General features: G+C 38.9%; 1 protein-coding gene across 1 annotated transcript in view; it reads left to right on the forward strand.

Annotated features, from left to right (window-relative positions):
• The window catches only part of ngfrb (nerve growth factor receptor b), a 40,936-nt gene extending 26,044 nt beyond the window's left edge, over nucleotides 1-14,892 (forward strand). The window contains exons 4-6 of the mRNA XM_074663953.1: nucleotides 5,396-5,648; nucleotides 8,733-8,893; nucleotides 10,189-14,892. Coding sequence (XP_074520054.1) covers nucleotides 5,396-5,648; nucleotides 8,733-8,893; nucleotides 10,189-10,532 — 758 coding nt within the window. The 3' untranslated portion in view covers nucleotides 10,533-14,892. The remainder of the gene's footprint in view (nucleotides 1-5,395; nucleotides 5,649-8,732; nucleotides 8,894-10,188) is intronic.
• Nucleotides 14,893-15,166: the final 274 nt, after the last annotated feature.

The following is a 15,166-nucleotide window of genomic DNA, read 5'->3' on the forward strand; positions in this document are numbered from 1 at the left end:
TTTCTCTGGTTGACCTCTACGAGTGCTGATCACATTCTGCTGCAGAACACACACACACACACACACACACACACACACACACACACACACACACACACACACACACACACACACACACACACACACACACACACACACACACAGGCGCAGGCTTGCACACACCTGCACCCTGTATTGGCAAACATGCATATAGTGTCATTCAGGGGTGTGTTCAGTGTTGAGCGTGAGTGCAGAAAAATGAGACGGTTCATGTGAGGTAGAAATGAAGCCTTGGAGAGAAGCTTTGAAAGTAGAGGGAGACGTGTTAACCTGAGATTAGTAATCTGAAGAAATCACAGATATCCAGATCAGATTGTAAAAATTTGTGGTATTCAGTGTCCTTCAGTCTCCTGCTTTAGTCCTGCAGCCTGTGACAACATGAAACCACAAAAGTGTCTGTCACTGGAGGAGCCAATCAGGTTTTTATTAGGCAGGTTTTGGCAGCATTGTCCCATAATTGCATGTAATAAAAAAAACAACTTCTTGAGTCAGAAGCCTTTCCTCTTCTTCTGCTTTAAAAGTATACGACGTGAGACTTGCAGCAACACCTGTTTGTGAGTGTCTGTTAGCAGGGGGTTGGAATGAGAAGTGTGACTCAGGTGTTGCCCACACACAAATTTATGACAGAAAATCACACACACTAACATCTGTACTCCAACTGTTAGTATTTACCCTCACGTAAAGGCAGAGAGTAGCAGGTTCTCTCTATATAATTACTCATAATGCTAACAAGTACACATCTGCCCAGATTTCCAGTCAGAGGTTAATCATTAAGTGAGAAAGCCAACAGGAAAATTCCAGTTGTTTTACTAACAAGGAGAGGTCATTGATACGATCTGTAATTTTGACAGCTGTGAATCTTTATGAGCTTATGATCCTGATATGAATCTTACGAAAGCTTTGTCACATTTTCAACAGATGCATCTTTGTTCCAAATTTACACTCCAACAATTCAACCTGGCTAAGTTAAACCATGATCATTCATTTTGACAGCTGAAAAAGTTTTTAAATTTTTTTCTGTGGCTCTGAATCTGACAGCATCACTCCTGTTTAGGGATGGGTATTGGTAAGACTTTTTTGATACCAATGCCTTGGATTCTGCATATCTGATTTTTTATTGATTCTCTTATCAATTCCTCCTGTGAATTTTCTGTTAACACTTTACTCCAGAGGTCTGCAAGTTTCATCACACTTGGGTAATAATTAGACAAAGGTTTTTCAATTCTTTGGCCTTACAATCAGCTAAGGCTAATTTACAACCCCGCTCTTGGTGAATATCACATCTGAAGCCTTCAGTTGTATCATGTAAAACATTATAGGCCTAATCATAAAGGGTTATCACATGTGATCTCAATTTTGCATATCAACAAACTCAGTACTAAAGAACTTGGTGAAATGACATAACCAATAGCTAACTATCAACTGCTTATTGGGAAACTGAATTATTCACTTAATATTTCAAAGGTAATTATCAGAGGAAACAATGAACCTAACTTCTGTATTCAAGGACAAAGCAGCTATTTATCACCTGCTTCTCTGGAAATAGCAGAAACGTTGGGATACTTCTCAAAACATTTTGTGGTGGGTTGTGATTTAATTTCAAATAAACTATTTGCTAGTTGTCACCTTCTTACCTTGCAATTTAGAGTAATTTTCAAAGAAACTGGAAAAAACAGTAACTTACCAACTGTGACTTGCTACAATAGATTTGGACATTATTTTTAAAAAGTTATGTGCTAATTTCAAAGAAATAAGAAAAAAAAAACTTTTTATATTTATTATCTAAGTGTGATGAAATTTGCAGACCTCTGAAGTAAAGTGTTACCAATTTTCTCCCTATAAAAAGTAGCTTTGCAGGTTTTCTGTGTCAACAACATTTTATTGAGTTTATAAGTAAATAGATGTGAAATTTGTCACTGGATCTGGATATCTCTGGATGTAAATAAATAAATACAAGTAAAATTGCATGCCACATGATGCTGATGTACTGTTTTGTTATATGTTACTGACTGAAGTAGGCCATGAGTCTGCACAAAGCTTTTCTTTCATTTGCGTTGAGTATTTTTGACATTTAATTGGTAATTGTGATTTATTGTTTTTAAAGAAAGTTTAAACTGTGTTGTAAAACTGAAGTTATGCTGATGTATGCTAACTGCTATCAATGCAATTTCCTGAATACAAAAGCATCAAGCTAACACTATATTGTTTATATCGTTTTTGGTGAATAAGGAGACGTACACCATGTTGAAAGTACTGAATAGCAATCTGCTGTTAGAGAGTAAAGTGCATTTCTTTGTGTTCAGTTCTTCAGTAAAACTTTAACCAGACAATCCTGAATCAGAGTTTTCTTAGTAAACTGTTATCTGACTGCTAAGCCAAGATAGCTGCAGCAGACTAGTCACAGAAAGGTCCAGCATCTCTGGCATAATGTAGAGAATGGATAAGGGAATGGTTTAGCATAAAGGCCAATTCTTAACAGGAACTGTTTTTTGATACTCATCCCTACTCCTGTTTTACCAGTACTTACATGATACATTATTGCTTTTTTATTCTTTGATTTTAATTGACACTTAAATAAAAACCAACATTACACACGTAGCTCTGCAGAAGGCAATGGGTGCTGAGTGGATCATTAAAACGTCTCAACACGATAACTCTGACTCAGAGAGGTGGTCCAGTAACCACTGAGCTCAGTGTTTAGTGGAATCAAGCTGAGCTCAGCAGGAGAAGGTAACTTTCCCCCAAAGCCAGACCGTCCAGTACAAGAGGCTGGGCTCGTAGCTCAGTAAATGCACTTAGAGCCCTGTTTTAACTGTTAATCATTCAGTGAGAGTAATGATGCAGAGATGTAGAGTGCAGAGAGGGATGGATGAAATGGATGGCTAATGAGCTAAGAGAATTAAAAATATAACCAAGCGGGCAGGGCAGTGATGCTGTATTACTTGTAAATGTAGGGGCTGAGTGGGAGATGAATAAGGAGCAGGGAGACCTATCATTGATTGACAGCAGAGGAAATGCCTGATAGGGGGAGGCAGAAGCGCAGACATCAGTAAAGTAGATGGAGGGAGGACTTACGGTCGCAGGGGAAGGGGGGCGTTGTGCTGGACAAAGAGGATTTCTGTCAATGAACGGTGTCTTGTTTCGAGTGTCTGTGTCTTGTTAGGGGGTAAAAACAGTCAAAGAAACACTGACAGGCCTTCGCAGTGATGAGGGGGAATGATGGCGTATATTGAAGAAGATGGAAGAAATTTGATCGTCAAAGGCCTGTTTGGTTGTACTGGCACAAAATGAAAAGCTCAATATTTTCATTCCCCAGAGTTCTCCTTTAGCCTCTCACTGATGTTACACTTAAGACAAATGTTTTAGTCAAATGCATTGAACTGGCCTCAAACCAAGGTTTTTGTCTTTGTCAAAGTCTGGCAGCTATATTTCCCACTCAGTGAAACGAGACATCAGAGGTTTAGTCAGATGGTACGGTGCTATTAGTGTCTTAAATCAGCTTTAGGCTGCAAACCTGGTTTAAACTTCTGCATTGATTTTTAGTTGTAGTGACCAGTGCTACATTGTTGTGCTTTCCTTATTGCTTTGCAATATTCAGCCTTTCTGCTTGCAAGCAGTTTCTACCATAGTCAGACTGTTTCTGGTGTTGCTATGGTTTTTGCTTATTCACAGTAAATAATTATAAACCTAAGTCCTGGTTATTTTTCTTAGGTGTTTTTGTTCTTTTTTTCCCTGGTTTGTTTAACTCACAGTGTTGCATGTGTCTGCGTATTGATATACATAAAAACAGTATAAACAGTATGAACTTAATGTAAGAAATGCTTTTTTTTCAATACCATCGACATGTTTGTCTTTTTATCCTAACATTTTCACACATTTTAACTTAAAGCTTTTACGTTTTTTTAACCCTCTGATGCATATCAGTAACTTTCTGATAAAATAAAATATTTGAAAAGAAAAAACGGAAACAGTTTTTGTGTTGGTTTGGTAAACTGTTTTTCATGCAGAGTCAAAACAATAAAGGAAAAAATCTTGACACAAGTTGATATGCAGCCCCATCACAATACCAGTGCATTTAACAGGGAATGACTTTTGAATATCCGCTGATTTTCTCTTTTTCTTCAACGGTTTAATGAAACTGATTAAATTCTCAAACATTAACTTTAAGAGGGCTTCAATTATAAGGAATAAAAAATTTTGTCCCTTCTTTACCTACACATCCCATCCAAAGTACAAATTCTTAAGTCTTCCTCCACTTCAAACACACCACACCACATGCAACTGTTGGCGAACATGCAGAAAAACACTTTATGGTTAAGAACAGATGGAGTTTTCTTCTTTTTTTAAATGGCTTATTAAAGCTATTGCCAACACATTAGCATCAGACAAAACTGTCACTTTGAACTTTTCTGACTTGACACTCCACAAAGTATGTTACCAATATCAACAGAAGCTGTGCTTCAAATCCTAAAAGTAATGGCATTTAAGGTTATGGACTCAGAATAATGGCTCTCCATCATTGAAGGTTTATAGGATAACAATATATTAATGCTGTCAAAAGGTATTTAGCCCTGCCTTATAATTCTGTCAGCTCCAAACACCCATTTACCTCGGATCATTAAAAATGTTTTCACCTCGGTGAAAGATTTCCGCCTCCCTCTCAGAGGGTCTCCTGAGGTATTCAAAGCACAGAAGCAAACAGGACGATTTCCTGTTGGTGGTGTGAGTAACTTTATGTAAATGACAGGCAAAGAGGGCCGGCTTCCACATCCGCGGTGAGGACCAAACATAATGGTTTGAAGAAAGTGGACAAACATGCTCTTACCCACATTAATGGCACCCTGGGGAGGAGGGGAGATGACAAAGTGATGTGGGATGTAGAGCGTGTGGTTGTGCTTGTAGCATGTGTTTGCTGGCCTATGGTGTTTGAAAACTCAAGATGGAAAATCTCTGTTTGTTTTACAGTTGCAGCCATATTTAGATCTTAGATACCATGTTCCAGTCATCTGGAAGTAACCTAAAGTGAAGGGTACAAAGCGTCTGTTTCTCATGTCACTGCTCTGTTGTTCAACAGACAAGTGACTTCTTAAGATTTTGATTGGTGAAAATATAGATTTAAGAGTAAGCGACCAGTGCTTAAAAGTTTCAATGACCCTTAAACAAATTTTGCAGGAGAAAAATGTGGGATCCTGCTAATGACTATCAGTTCAATACAGAGTACCTTCTCATCCTTTAATTAAGGGGCAGGGATTGTTAAATTATTACCATTACCAAAGCCAACGTATCGCTAATTGCTAGTTATTGTAATGTTACTGTTGTTGGAGCTCATGCAGATTTTCTCTTCCGTCCCTCACAGTCACCTACCCATCAGTCTTCCCCACCATCCCTTTCAATTCCCCCATGCCTCCGTATGACTACTTCCCACCTGACGGACCTTCGGATGGACCTCCACTAGATGGGACCTCTACAGAGAGCACAACCACCACCACCACCAACGGGGACTCCCAGGAGCGACTCTACCAGGGTCTGAATGACAAACTCATTCCTATCTACTGCTCCATCCTAGCGGCCGTAGTGGTTGGCCTTGTGGCCTTCTTCATCTTCAAGAGGTGAGGACAAAAAAGAGGTGAACTCTGGTTTTATCTGCTATCAGCTGAAGGGAAGGGGGAAATGATGATGCCTATAAAAAATTTAATTTGACAACACAATCCAACCCTGAATGCTGAATCTCCCCAGCTACATATTTAATGAAATCAGCTGCTGGTGTGTTTGGAGCACGGTGCTGTCTTGTGGGCCTCCATATGGTGTTAACTCATATCTCCTCTAATTTAAACCCTTGCTACTCTCTTAATGCCAACACAGAAGGCCCGCTGGGGTGTTAAATTTTAGATGTACCATATGTTGATCTAACTATGTCGTGTACAGTTCAAGCAATGCAAGTCTTCAACACGTTAAGCCGCGTCTTCCTCCATTACTCTGAGTTGCCTTCCTGCAGTGGTCGCTGTGCTTGTTTAAACATTGACATCTAAAGAAATTTCTAAAGGCAAACATTAGAACTCCACTGTGTATAAACATGTTTTTATTGATCAATTTACTTGCTAATGGTCTCTTAAAGTCAACACCAGGGCACTCTATTGTTTTAACCGATTCACAAATGCAGAGTAAAGCACAAGCTCGAGATAGTGTTCAGCTTTGTTGTGCTGTACCACGGTGATATTTTTTATAGCATGCATTAGGGTTCTGGGATGGACATTTTTCTTTAAATTGAGTTTCAGAGCTGTTTTGTGGAGAAAAAAACTGAATGAAATTTAAACTGGAAAAACATGAAAGGCATCAGAGAGAGATGAAAGTCAGATCCATTTGAGTTTGTCGTAAAACAGTTATATGACCTTTCTTAAAGATAACGCACCATTTTTAAAAAGCGTCTTAAAACCCATTTTTATTCTTTGGCTTCTAACCTCGGTGAAACTTAGTTTCTTTGCCCGGTCTTATTCCCTTTTATCTGCTTTTATTCACTTTTAGTTGTTTTTAGTATTTTTTCGTTTATGTGTCTGTTTTTCTTACATCTGTTTATCTTTTTAATTTAATCTATCTGTGCAGCACTTTGCTTACAGCTGTGGCTGTTTTTAAAAGTGCTTTATAAATAAAGCTGGTATGCTATGGTATGGTTACAGCTTTACTTTACCACTTTATTCTGGTGGGTTGAAGCATCCAGGCAGATTTTGCCACCATATGTTGTGTAGTGACTATTCTGGCTGGATTTTAGTCACTGTCTGGGTACAGGAATAAAGTGTTTTTGACGACTCCCATACAGGTACAGACAACGTGCCTCAAGTGATATGCGCTCTGAGGATAACCGTGATGACAAGGATTAGTGGTTAAAACTATATGCTCTTCCCATTGCCCAAATCACTTCTTTACCTGTACCCTTCTTGTAGTGTCTATATGCTGGTTTACCTAAAGTGCCCCCTGTGGTGATGGTGTAAGTGACAAGAACAAAACCAAAAATTGACATAAGTAAAATGGCTCATACATGTAGACACCAGTTTCTCCAGTAAACATTTCATACTCCCCAACTGTTTTGTACAACATAAAGGCGTGTCTTCATCACTCTTGTCTATGGCTGTATTATTGTATCTACATAGCTGAAAGACATGGTCAGTCGGTATAACCAATAGATGTCAGTTGATTTAACCCAGGGCTGTCCAATTTTGGGCCCGTGGACCAAAGTTGGCCCGCAAGCAATTTTTTTCGGCCCACTGCAAATGTTTGAATTTTTATTATATACACATATTTTTTAATTATTATTGTTGTTATTTTTCCACTGTCAGCTGCCTGAATTTCTCATTTATTATTTAATTATTGTTGCACTTCCTCTTTTGACCATGAATTAACACTGTGTTACATTTGGAGTAAGGTGGCGCTAGTCCCGTCAGCTCATATCTGGAAGTCCATGACCATGAGAGTGAGATGATGCAGGGTCATGGCAGAGAAAGTTTGAAAATAGTTGGGAACATGAATACTTTTTTTAAAGAAATTGATCCCACAGCAGTATGCCTAATATGTAGGCAGAAAATCACTGTTTTAAAAGAGTATAATCTTTGGAAATTAATGGAAGTACAGTAGCCCTTTATAAGGAAAAATAATCTAAAGCAGGTTTCCTGTTTAATTACTATTCTCTTTTTTAAAAGGGTGGGAAATCCACCATTTAGTTACATAGGAGCATGCTTTGCCCCATATTGTTCAAATTATATTGCACTAAATGTCTTTGAAGACATAGGTCTAGTAATTGTACCATTTGAATGTTTAATAATTTCATGCTGTGAAACACATTAAAGAAAAGTGTTTCATTTTCAAGATTACTTGTATGAGTATTTCTTTTGTACAATTATGCTATAGGCATATTTTATATAATGCACTGCAACATGGATGTTTGGCCCGCGACCCTCCACCCTGATTGGTTTTTGGCCCTTCACTGAAAAGAATTTGGGCACCCCTGATTTAACCAATCATGAAAAATCTGATATTGTGCAAATGTTTTCTTTGAATAGGATTTTATCAGTCTCCTACAATGACAACATTGACGTCTACAGCATGTCTGACTTACTCTATTATCAAGTCTGGAAATGAAACAGTTTAAATATACTTTGATATTATTTTTCACAACAAATAACTTATCTCATCAGTACACTTACATAATTTCTAGGAAGGTGACTTATTTAATACTTGTCATGCGTTTGTATTCACACCATGTGACATTTTAATTGGACTGATTCTTTGATTGGTTAAACATGGTAGAAATGTCATAAAAAGCACATTTAAACAAACATCTGGCATGTTTTCTTTTCAACAAGTTGGAAGCAAATTTTTGATTTGAATGTCATACCAATATTACTTTGTTACTGTCCCATGTGCCTTTTGGAACCACTGATTATATGACGCTTGACAAATCAATCACCACCTCAATGTTCCTCCTCAGTCTCTCGGCAGCATTTGATGCAATTAACCACATGATTCTTCTCTCCCGCCCAGAGCACACAGTCAACACCACTGGAACATTTCAGGGTTCAAAACTTATGTAATTGTTTGAACTGTCTCCAAACTTTAGATAGTGGTGTCTTAACAGAGGCTAAGCTAAAGTTATATTCATGAATTTGCAAACAGTGTTGATAATTTCTCCTCATTCTCTTCAGGTGGAACAGCTGCAAGCAGAACAAACAGGGAGCAAACAACTGCACCAACAACCAGAACCAGACACCATCACCTGAAGGAGAGAAGCTGCATAGCGACAGCGGCATTTCTGTGGACAGCCAGAGTCTGCAGGAGCAGCAGGCACAAACTCAGGCGCACACAGGTAACACACAAATACCTGTACACACCCTGAAAACCAAGAAATACAAAAGAACTAATTCATCAAGCTGCTCCGCTTCACTCGAGCATGAGCGTGAGCACGTGTCATCCCGGCGTTCTTGTGTTTATTTCCTGCTCTTTGTAATGTCTGTCTTTCAAACCACAGTTAAGTCTGGCGGATTGTAAACCTGAATTTTGGGTTTCAGTGATTGTACACGCAGAATAAACTCTCCAACCACGTCAGTCAAAAAAGAAAAGAATTCCCCCTCAGGAATCAGCCGGCTTGTGGCTTTTTTTCAGCTCCACCTTGAGTTTGACCTTTCAAACTTACTGTAGCAAATCAGCAAACAAGGATTATGACACTGATTGAGCGTCGGTATTTGTTTTTTTGGCAGCACGTGCTTCTGGAGGTTTCAGTCCTGCCCTGATAAACCAGTTTACGAGACTTTTAAAACCACCAGAGGGGAGGAAAACAAAGTTATTTACCTTTTCTCCCTATTGTTATGAAAAGGTTTTTAAACTCGTAGCTTACAATTTGTAATGGGATGAGTGATTTGTTTTAGGAGGTGAAGAGTGTTTTATTTTTCACTCCACAAACAGTCACAGTGGCCAAAGCTGCATCTTTCTTTTGATTTTAAGCGGTTTGATTTTAAACCTGCTCCTGCCATGTCTCTTTCATTTCTGGCAATAACAAAAGCTGAAACCTGGTCACGTCATGTGAAGCAAACATGTGCAGCAGGAACAGTCGTACCCCAACCAGGAAGAAATGATTGGTTTAAGTGTTTACCTTTCTAATGATCAGAATATCAAAGAGCAGGAACCACGCCCTCTAATCAGAACGAATAAGAAGAATCCAGCCATGTGAGTTGTAAACATGAAGAGTTAGTTTCCTGATAAAGCTACACATCTGATTTTTCTTCCTCCGTCCTATGTCCATTATTGTAGCCGCTTCAAGATAGTGTCTTCCACTCGCTATAACCAACTCACAAAGTCACTTGTGCCCTTGCTGCACTGTGATTCGCTGAGGTTACCACGCTTACCCTCCTACCAGAAACGTCCCGAAACAACCAAAACATCAACTTACAGGCTGAGGAGAGGGTTCGAGGCAGACACAGACACTGACATACATGTATAGAGGCCTGTAGGAAACAATCGAGCTGGATTATTCCTGTTAAAGTTTACATTTTATTTTTAGATAAAACCTGCAGACTCTACCTTTAAGCTTTGTATACTTTAAATCAAATACCGTAATAGGAGTGATTAAATGGTTAAGTGTTTCTTGTTCTTTTTCCTATGCAGCCGTCTCCATAGATGAAGAGCCATGTTTGCTGCTTCCACTCCACACCAGAGAGAAAGTGGAGAAGCTGCTGTTCAGCGGCAGCGAAGGCAGCGACTGCAACCACATGGACGATAGCGACTGGTGCAACCTGGCGGGCCTCCTGGGATACGAGGAGGAGCGAATTGCCACCTTCAGGCAGGAGGAGCATCCTGTCCGTGCCCTCCTGTCCGACTGGGCTAGCAAGGACTCAGCCAGCATCGACGCGCTGTGCACGGCTCTGCGCAAGATCAATCGTGACGACATCGCCCAGAGCCTGGTGCTTAGCCCAAGTGCTGTTAAGCCGACCGCAACCTCTGTGGTGTGATTTAACCACCAGAACCTTAACCTTAACAGCCTTTAACAGTCTCTTTTAATCCATATATAATTCATGCTAGAAGTGACTCCAGCTTTCCTGACATACAGTCAGCAGTCAGCAATCAATGAGGATCAGATGCCACCAATTCAGATGAATGGCTTCAAGCTTGGATTTGATGGAAAAATTAGATATCAGACTGGACAAAAACAGCTGAAGCCAAGACAAACACTTATCCATCACGATCTTCTAAATATCTATTTATTTTTCACGTTAAATAGCGGCTGACCCATGTAGAAGGAAAAGTCTGTAATCATTCCGTATTAATCGCTGGATATCCATCCAACCTCTGTCTTCAGACAAACTAAGGAGCAGCAATGAGCTTTGTGCTGACAGTATGTTAGATATCCAGCTTTCTATTCCCTCAGTTACATCACCTTAAATGTTCTTCTTTATTATAATAATAGTCAGTGTTGTCTTCTTTTGTAGCACTCCTATGCCAGTATTGTTTCTAGAAATGTTCTACAAATCTAGGCTACCAAAGATGACTTAACGTCTCAGAACCATTCCTGTCAGGACTAATTATTCACATGCCATGTCAAACTTTGTTTTTAACTGAACTTGTCAAATGGCTCATGTCTGTTACTGCTACCCGATGAGGCCTGCATACCACAGAGTATCTGGATCTTTGCAAAGATGACAACCAGAGGAGGGATGCTTGGGCTGGTTTTTACATGAGACTGTTTTACGTCAGCAAAAATTAAAAAACAAAAAGAGCCAAATGCAAGTTTTTACCCTTATTTTGAAAGCTTTTGTGAGGTTGAGGACGCTGAGCTGCATCACATGGATAAAAAAAAATGACAGGATTTGGCTTCGCTTGAGGGGATTCTGAAGCTTCTTATTCGCCGATAAGTGCCGTGTAAGAGCTGCGGGCTGGATGGTCACAGATGGAGGGAACATGAGACTCTGTGCGGCTCTGTGTGCTCAGGCCTATCTGCATAACACAGGAGCCCTCACACACAGACCCCTTCATTTTGACCCAGAAAAGGAAAGAACTCATGGCATCCAGTAACAAGTCTGTAAAGTGTTTGTACATAGGCACTCATAAACTGAAACACTCTGTACATACAAACATAGACATTAAGTATGTAACCGTCCATGCATGCTCTGTACAAAACACCTGACATCATGTATTCATTTACTTTCTCATTAATGTATAAGTCATAAAACATCAGATCCTGCCATATACTGTAAAGGAAACTCACAAGGGGACCATATACTGTGTAGTCTAGTTATTAATAGCCATATAATGTACTTCAGTGTCTTTAAAAGTAACATCCTACATCTTTATGATTTGCAATATATGCTAAAGACAGAGATGCTAAAATAGCAGTAAACAGCATGTAAAAACAAGCTACCGCTGCACAAACTCCAACAATATGTACATACAGCTTAATCAGAATGCAAATGAAAAATTCAGGTTTTTATACCCTAGTTTTGCTTTATTTCTCAGGGCAAGCTTAAATAGTTCTGTTATAACACCAGTTTGTCAAATATCTTTAACTCATTTCAACATTTTTCCCAAGAGGAGACCTCCTCTGAAGCCGAAGCAGCAACTCTTGCAACTGAAAATCCCTCAAACAGGTGAATAAGAGGGGGAGCAGAGCCAGGAGGAAAGAAAAAAAAGAAAAGGAAAAAAGGGAGTCGTGTTTCCTTATTGTTTGCAACAATGACCTCTGAATAAAAGGCGAGTCAGTGGAGACATAAGTCAAAGGATGTAGGATGAATCCAGACAGAGGGAGAGCAGAGAAGTTTAGGATTACTCAAACATAAAGAAATCCCAGGATCCACATTTGCATTAATCAGCTTGTTTAAATATAAGAATGTTTTCACAGGATTTTTTTTTTTTAAATGCTGCCAACATTTTTAAATCTTTGTCAAAGCACTCTGGCTGCTAGCTGAGGACCTTCAATGCCTTTTTTGCTTTGTTTGGTGTTTAATTTGGAGTAAATATTTGAAGGAGCATCATATGTTACACTTGTTCTCTAACAGTCTTTGCCTGTTGATCTTGAGTTACCAGCCACGAGCACCCTGAACTTCATGCTCCAGTGGTTCTGAAAATGAAGGTTTTCTCACTTTTAAGGGTTTTTGTGTTTAAACACCCTAATACTGACAGTAATTGGTACTATGTCTCTCCTCCTCTTCCTCTCTCTTTTGAAACATAGCACTTCAAAGTGTAACGTCTGTTTTGCATCACAAGTGCCTGTGAACGATTTCAGGTGTCCTGATGATGTGCAATTTTTTAAAACTTTTTTAAGGAGTTTTTAAAATGTTTGTTGTTTTCTTGTTGTAGGTTTTTTTCTTGGTTTATTTGAGTAAAGCCCAGAGGGTCCTCCTGTATGTAATGAAACTGCTACAAAATCTATTCACCCCCCCCCCCCCCCCCCCCCAAACAAAAACAACAACAAAAAAAAAAAAATCCCCTGTCATCAGAAATTCAGAGTAATGTTTGCAATATTTCACACTTTGGGAATTGCACTTATTGGCTTATTTTGTTGAGTAACATTACAAGAGCACAACAACTTTTGGGTACAGCTCAATGGACAGCAGCCAGCTAGCTTAGCCACGCAATGAAACAGGAAGGAGCCAGACAGGATTTGACCAAAGGCAACAAAAACAACCAACACCACTAAGTGTTGAAGCATTAAGTTTTGATTTAATTGATGTTTGTTTGAAAAAAAGAGAGAAAGAATGTAGATTTGAGGTGTCTTCTATCAGTCTCCAGATATTGTTTAACATGGTTGGTTTCCTTCTGGACAGGCAAGGCCTTTGCACATTGAGTCCATCATTTTTGGATGCGTTTTTTTGGATCGATACTCCAAAAAACAATGAAAAGAAAAAAAGCCCCACGAGACACCTTGAACATCTAATCCTTTGTCTTTATTTTCCTGTTGATAGCACAAATCTGCAGTGTGAGAAAAATAAAATAATCGGGAAGTGATCAAGCAATTTATCCTGAGCAGCAGCTGTCAGTTTGTTTTAGCTAGGCATATACAAGCACACATTCACACACACACACAGGTCTTCAATCCTCATCTAGAAATTGCCTAAAATGACAGAAAATGTGTTCGCCGATCTCACTGAAAATTTTTGTCATTAAAAATGTAATCTGCCAGATAGATTAAATGATGATGATGACATTGCAGGTAGCATGTGGCATCTCTAAATAGTCAAACAACCCTCAAAATGACCTGGACGCAGAAAGAAACAGAAAATCGAACATGTTACTAAAACAAATCTGGCAGACCAAAGTATCAGCGTCAATGTGCAAAGGCCTTTGTTCTTGCTGTTTCCTGTTTTTAGTCTTAGCACTTGACTTGGCTTAGCCTAGACAGCTGTCTTCTTTATTTGACACTTTTAAGAATGGTTCCTTCTTAAATGCAAACTCAGAAACGACAAAATGATCTCTTTTAGAAGCAACAGCCAACTTTTTTGGGGGGTCAAGTAATTAGGAATAAAGGACCTCTGGCCCAGACTGCCTTTTCTCTTGATCTGGTCATTGTTTACAGTTTGACTTCTAAGCAAAATGTCTAACAGTAGATTGACAATTTTACTCCTATGTAGATAATTGCTTATCTGTTTTATTGCCAGTTTATCGCAAGTTTGGAGATTTCATTATGACTAACTGTAATTTTGAACTCAACACAAACTGTTATCCTGCTCCCAGCCAAAATGGTTTAAAGGAGCTAACAGAGATAACTTCTTGTGTTACTTCCCAAAGTGTCAAACTATTGTTATGAATGAGAAACAACAGTCAAGAACTGACAATTTCAAAACATCATAAAAGTGTTCCTCTATTTCTAGCTAAAGCATAACATTAATTATCGATCTTTTTTCCAGATTTTAAACCAAAATGAACATGCTGCATGTTGAGCAAAAAGTTTATTCTTCTCTTTCCCTAGACAATGTTAAAGCATTTATTTCAGTTTAACAGAGCTATATTTCTAAATTTCCCATCCTTAGTAACTGTGACTAAAGATGGAGGCTTTTCCCCAGGACGTAATTTATTTAGTTTGATTAATATGAAAGGTTTAATCGAGTAGCAGTGAACTACAATGGGATACCCTGTACAGTAAACCCAGTTGTAGCTCAACTTGTCGTGATATTGCACTTGTCAAAAAAGTAATCTCTAGAAATGGGGGGTTTGAGGGTGGGAGGCAAAAAGATTGTTTAAGAGGTTTTAAGAAGCCCTGGTTATGGAGCTCACAGTGACTGACAGTGGACCAGGACTGAATTGTACAGATATGAGAATTACTGAATGTTACATGCATACTTTACTGTTCTATACTTAATGTGAATTCAAGAAATTCCAACATCAGACAAGCAGATAAATAAAAAATAAAAGCTTAAACCGACTCAGCTCATACTTGTCCGTCAACATATACACACACATTGAAGTGCATATTTGTTTGATACTCATAATTGTTAGCATTGCCTTTGTCATTCAGAAGTGTGAGGGGTTTTGACCAATCGAATCATATCTTCAGCACAGCTGGGTGTGAATAAGGGAGCTGGGTAATAATTGATACTAATCACATTCTTGCTGAACGTATTGCTCCAAGCTCAGATTAATAAACGGTGGGGGG

The sequence above is a fragment of the Halichoeres trimaculatus genome, unplaced genomic scaffold (assembly GCF_033239565.1).
Source record: "Halichoeres trimaculatus isolate MK-OKI-2021-1 unplaced genomic scaffold, fHalTri1.1 fHalTri1_scaffold_23, whole genome shotgun sequence".
Classification (NCBI taxonomy): domain Eukaryota; kingdom Metazoa; phylum Chordata; class Actinopteri; order Labriformes; family Labridae; genus Halichoeres; species Halichoeres trimaculatus.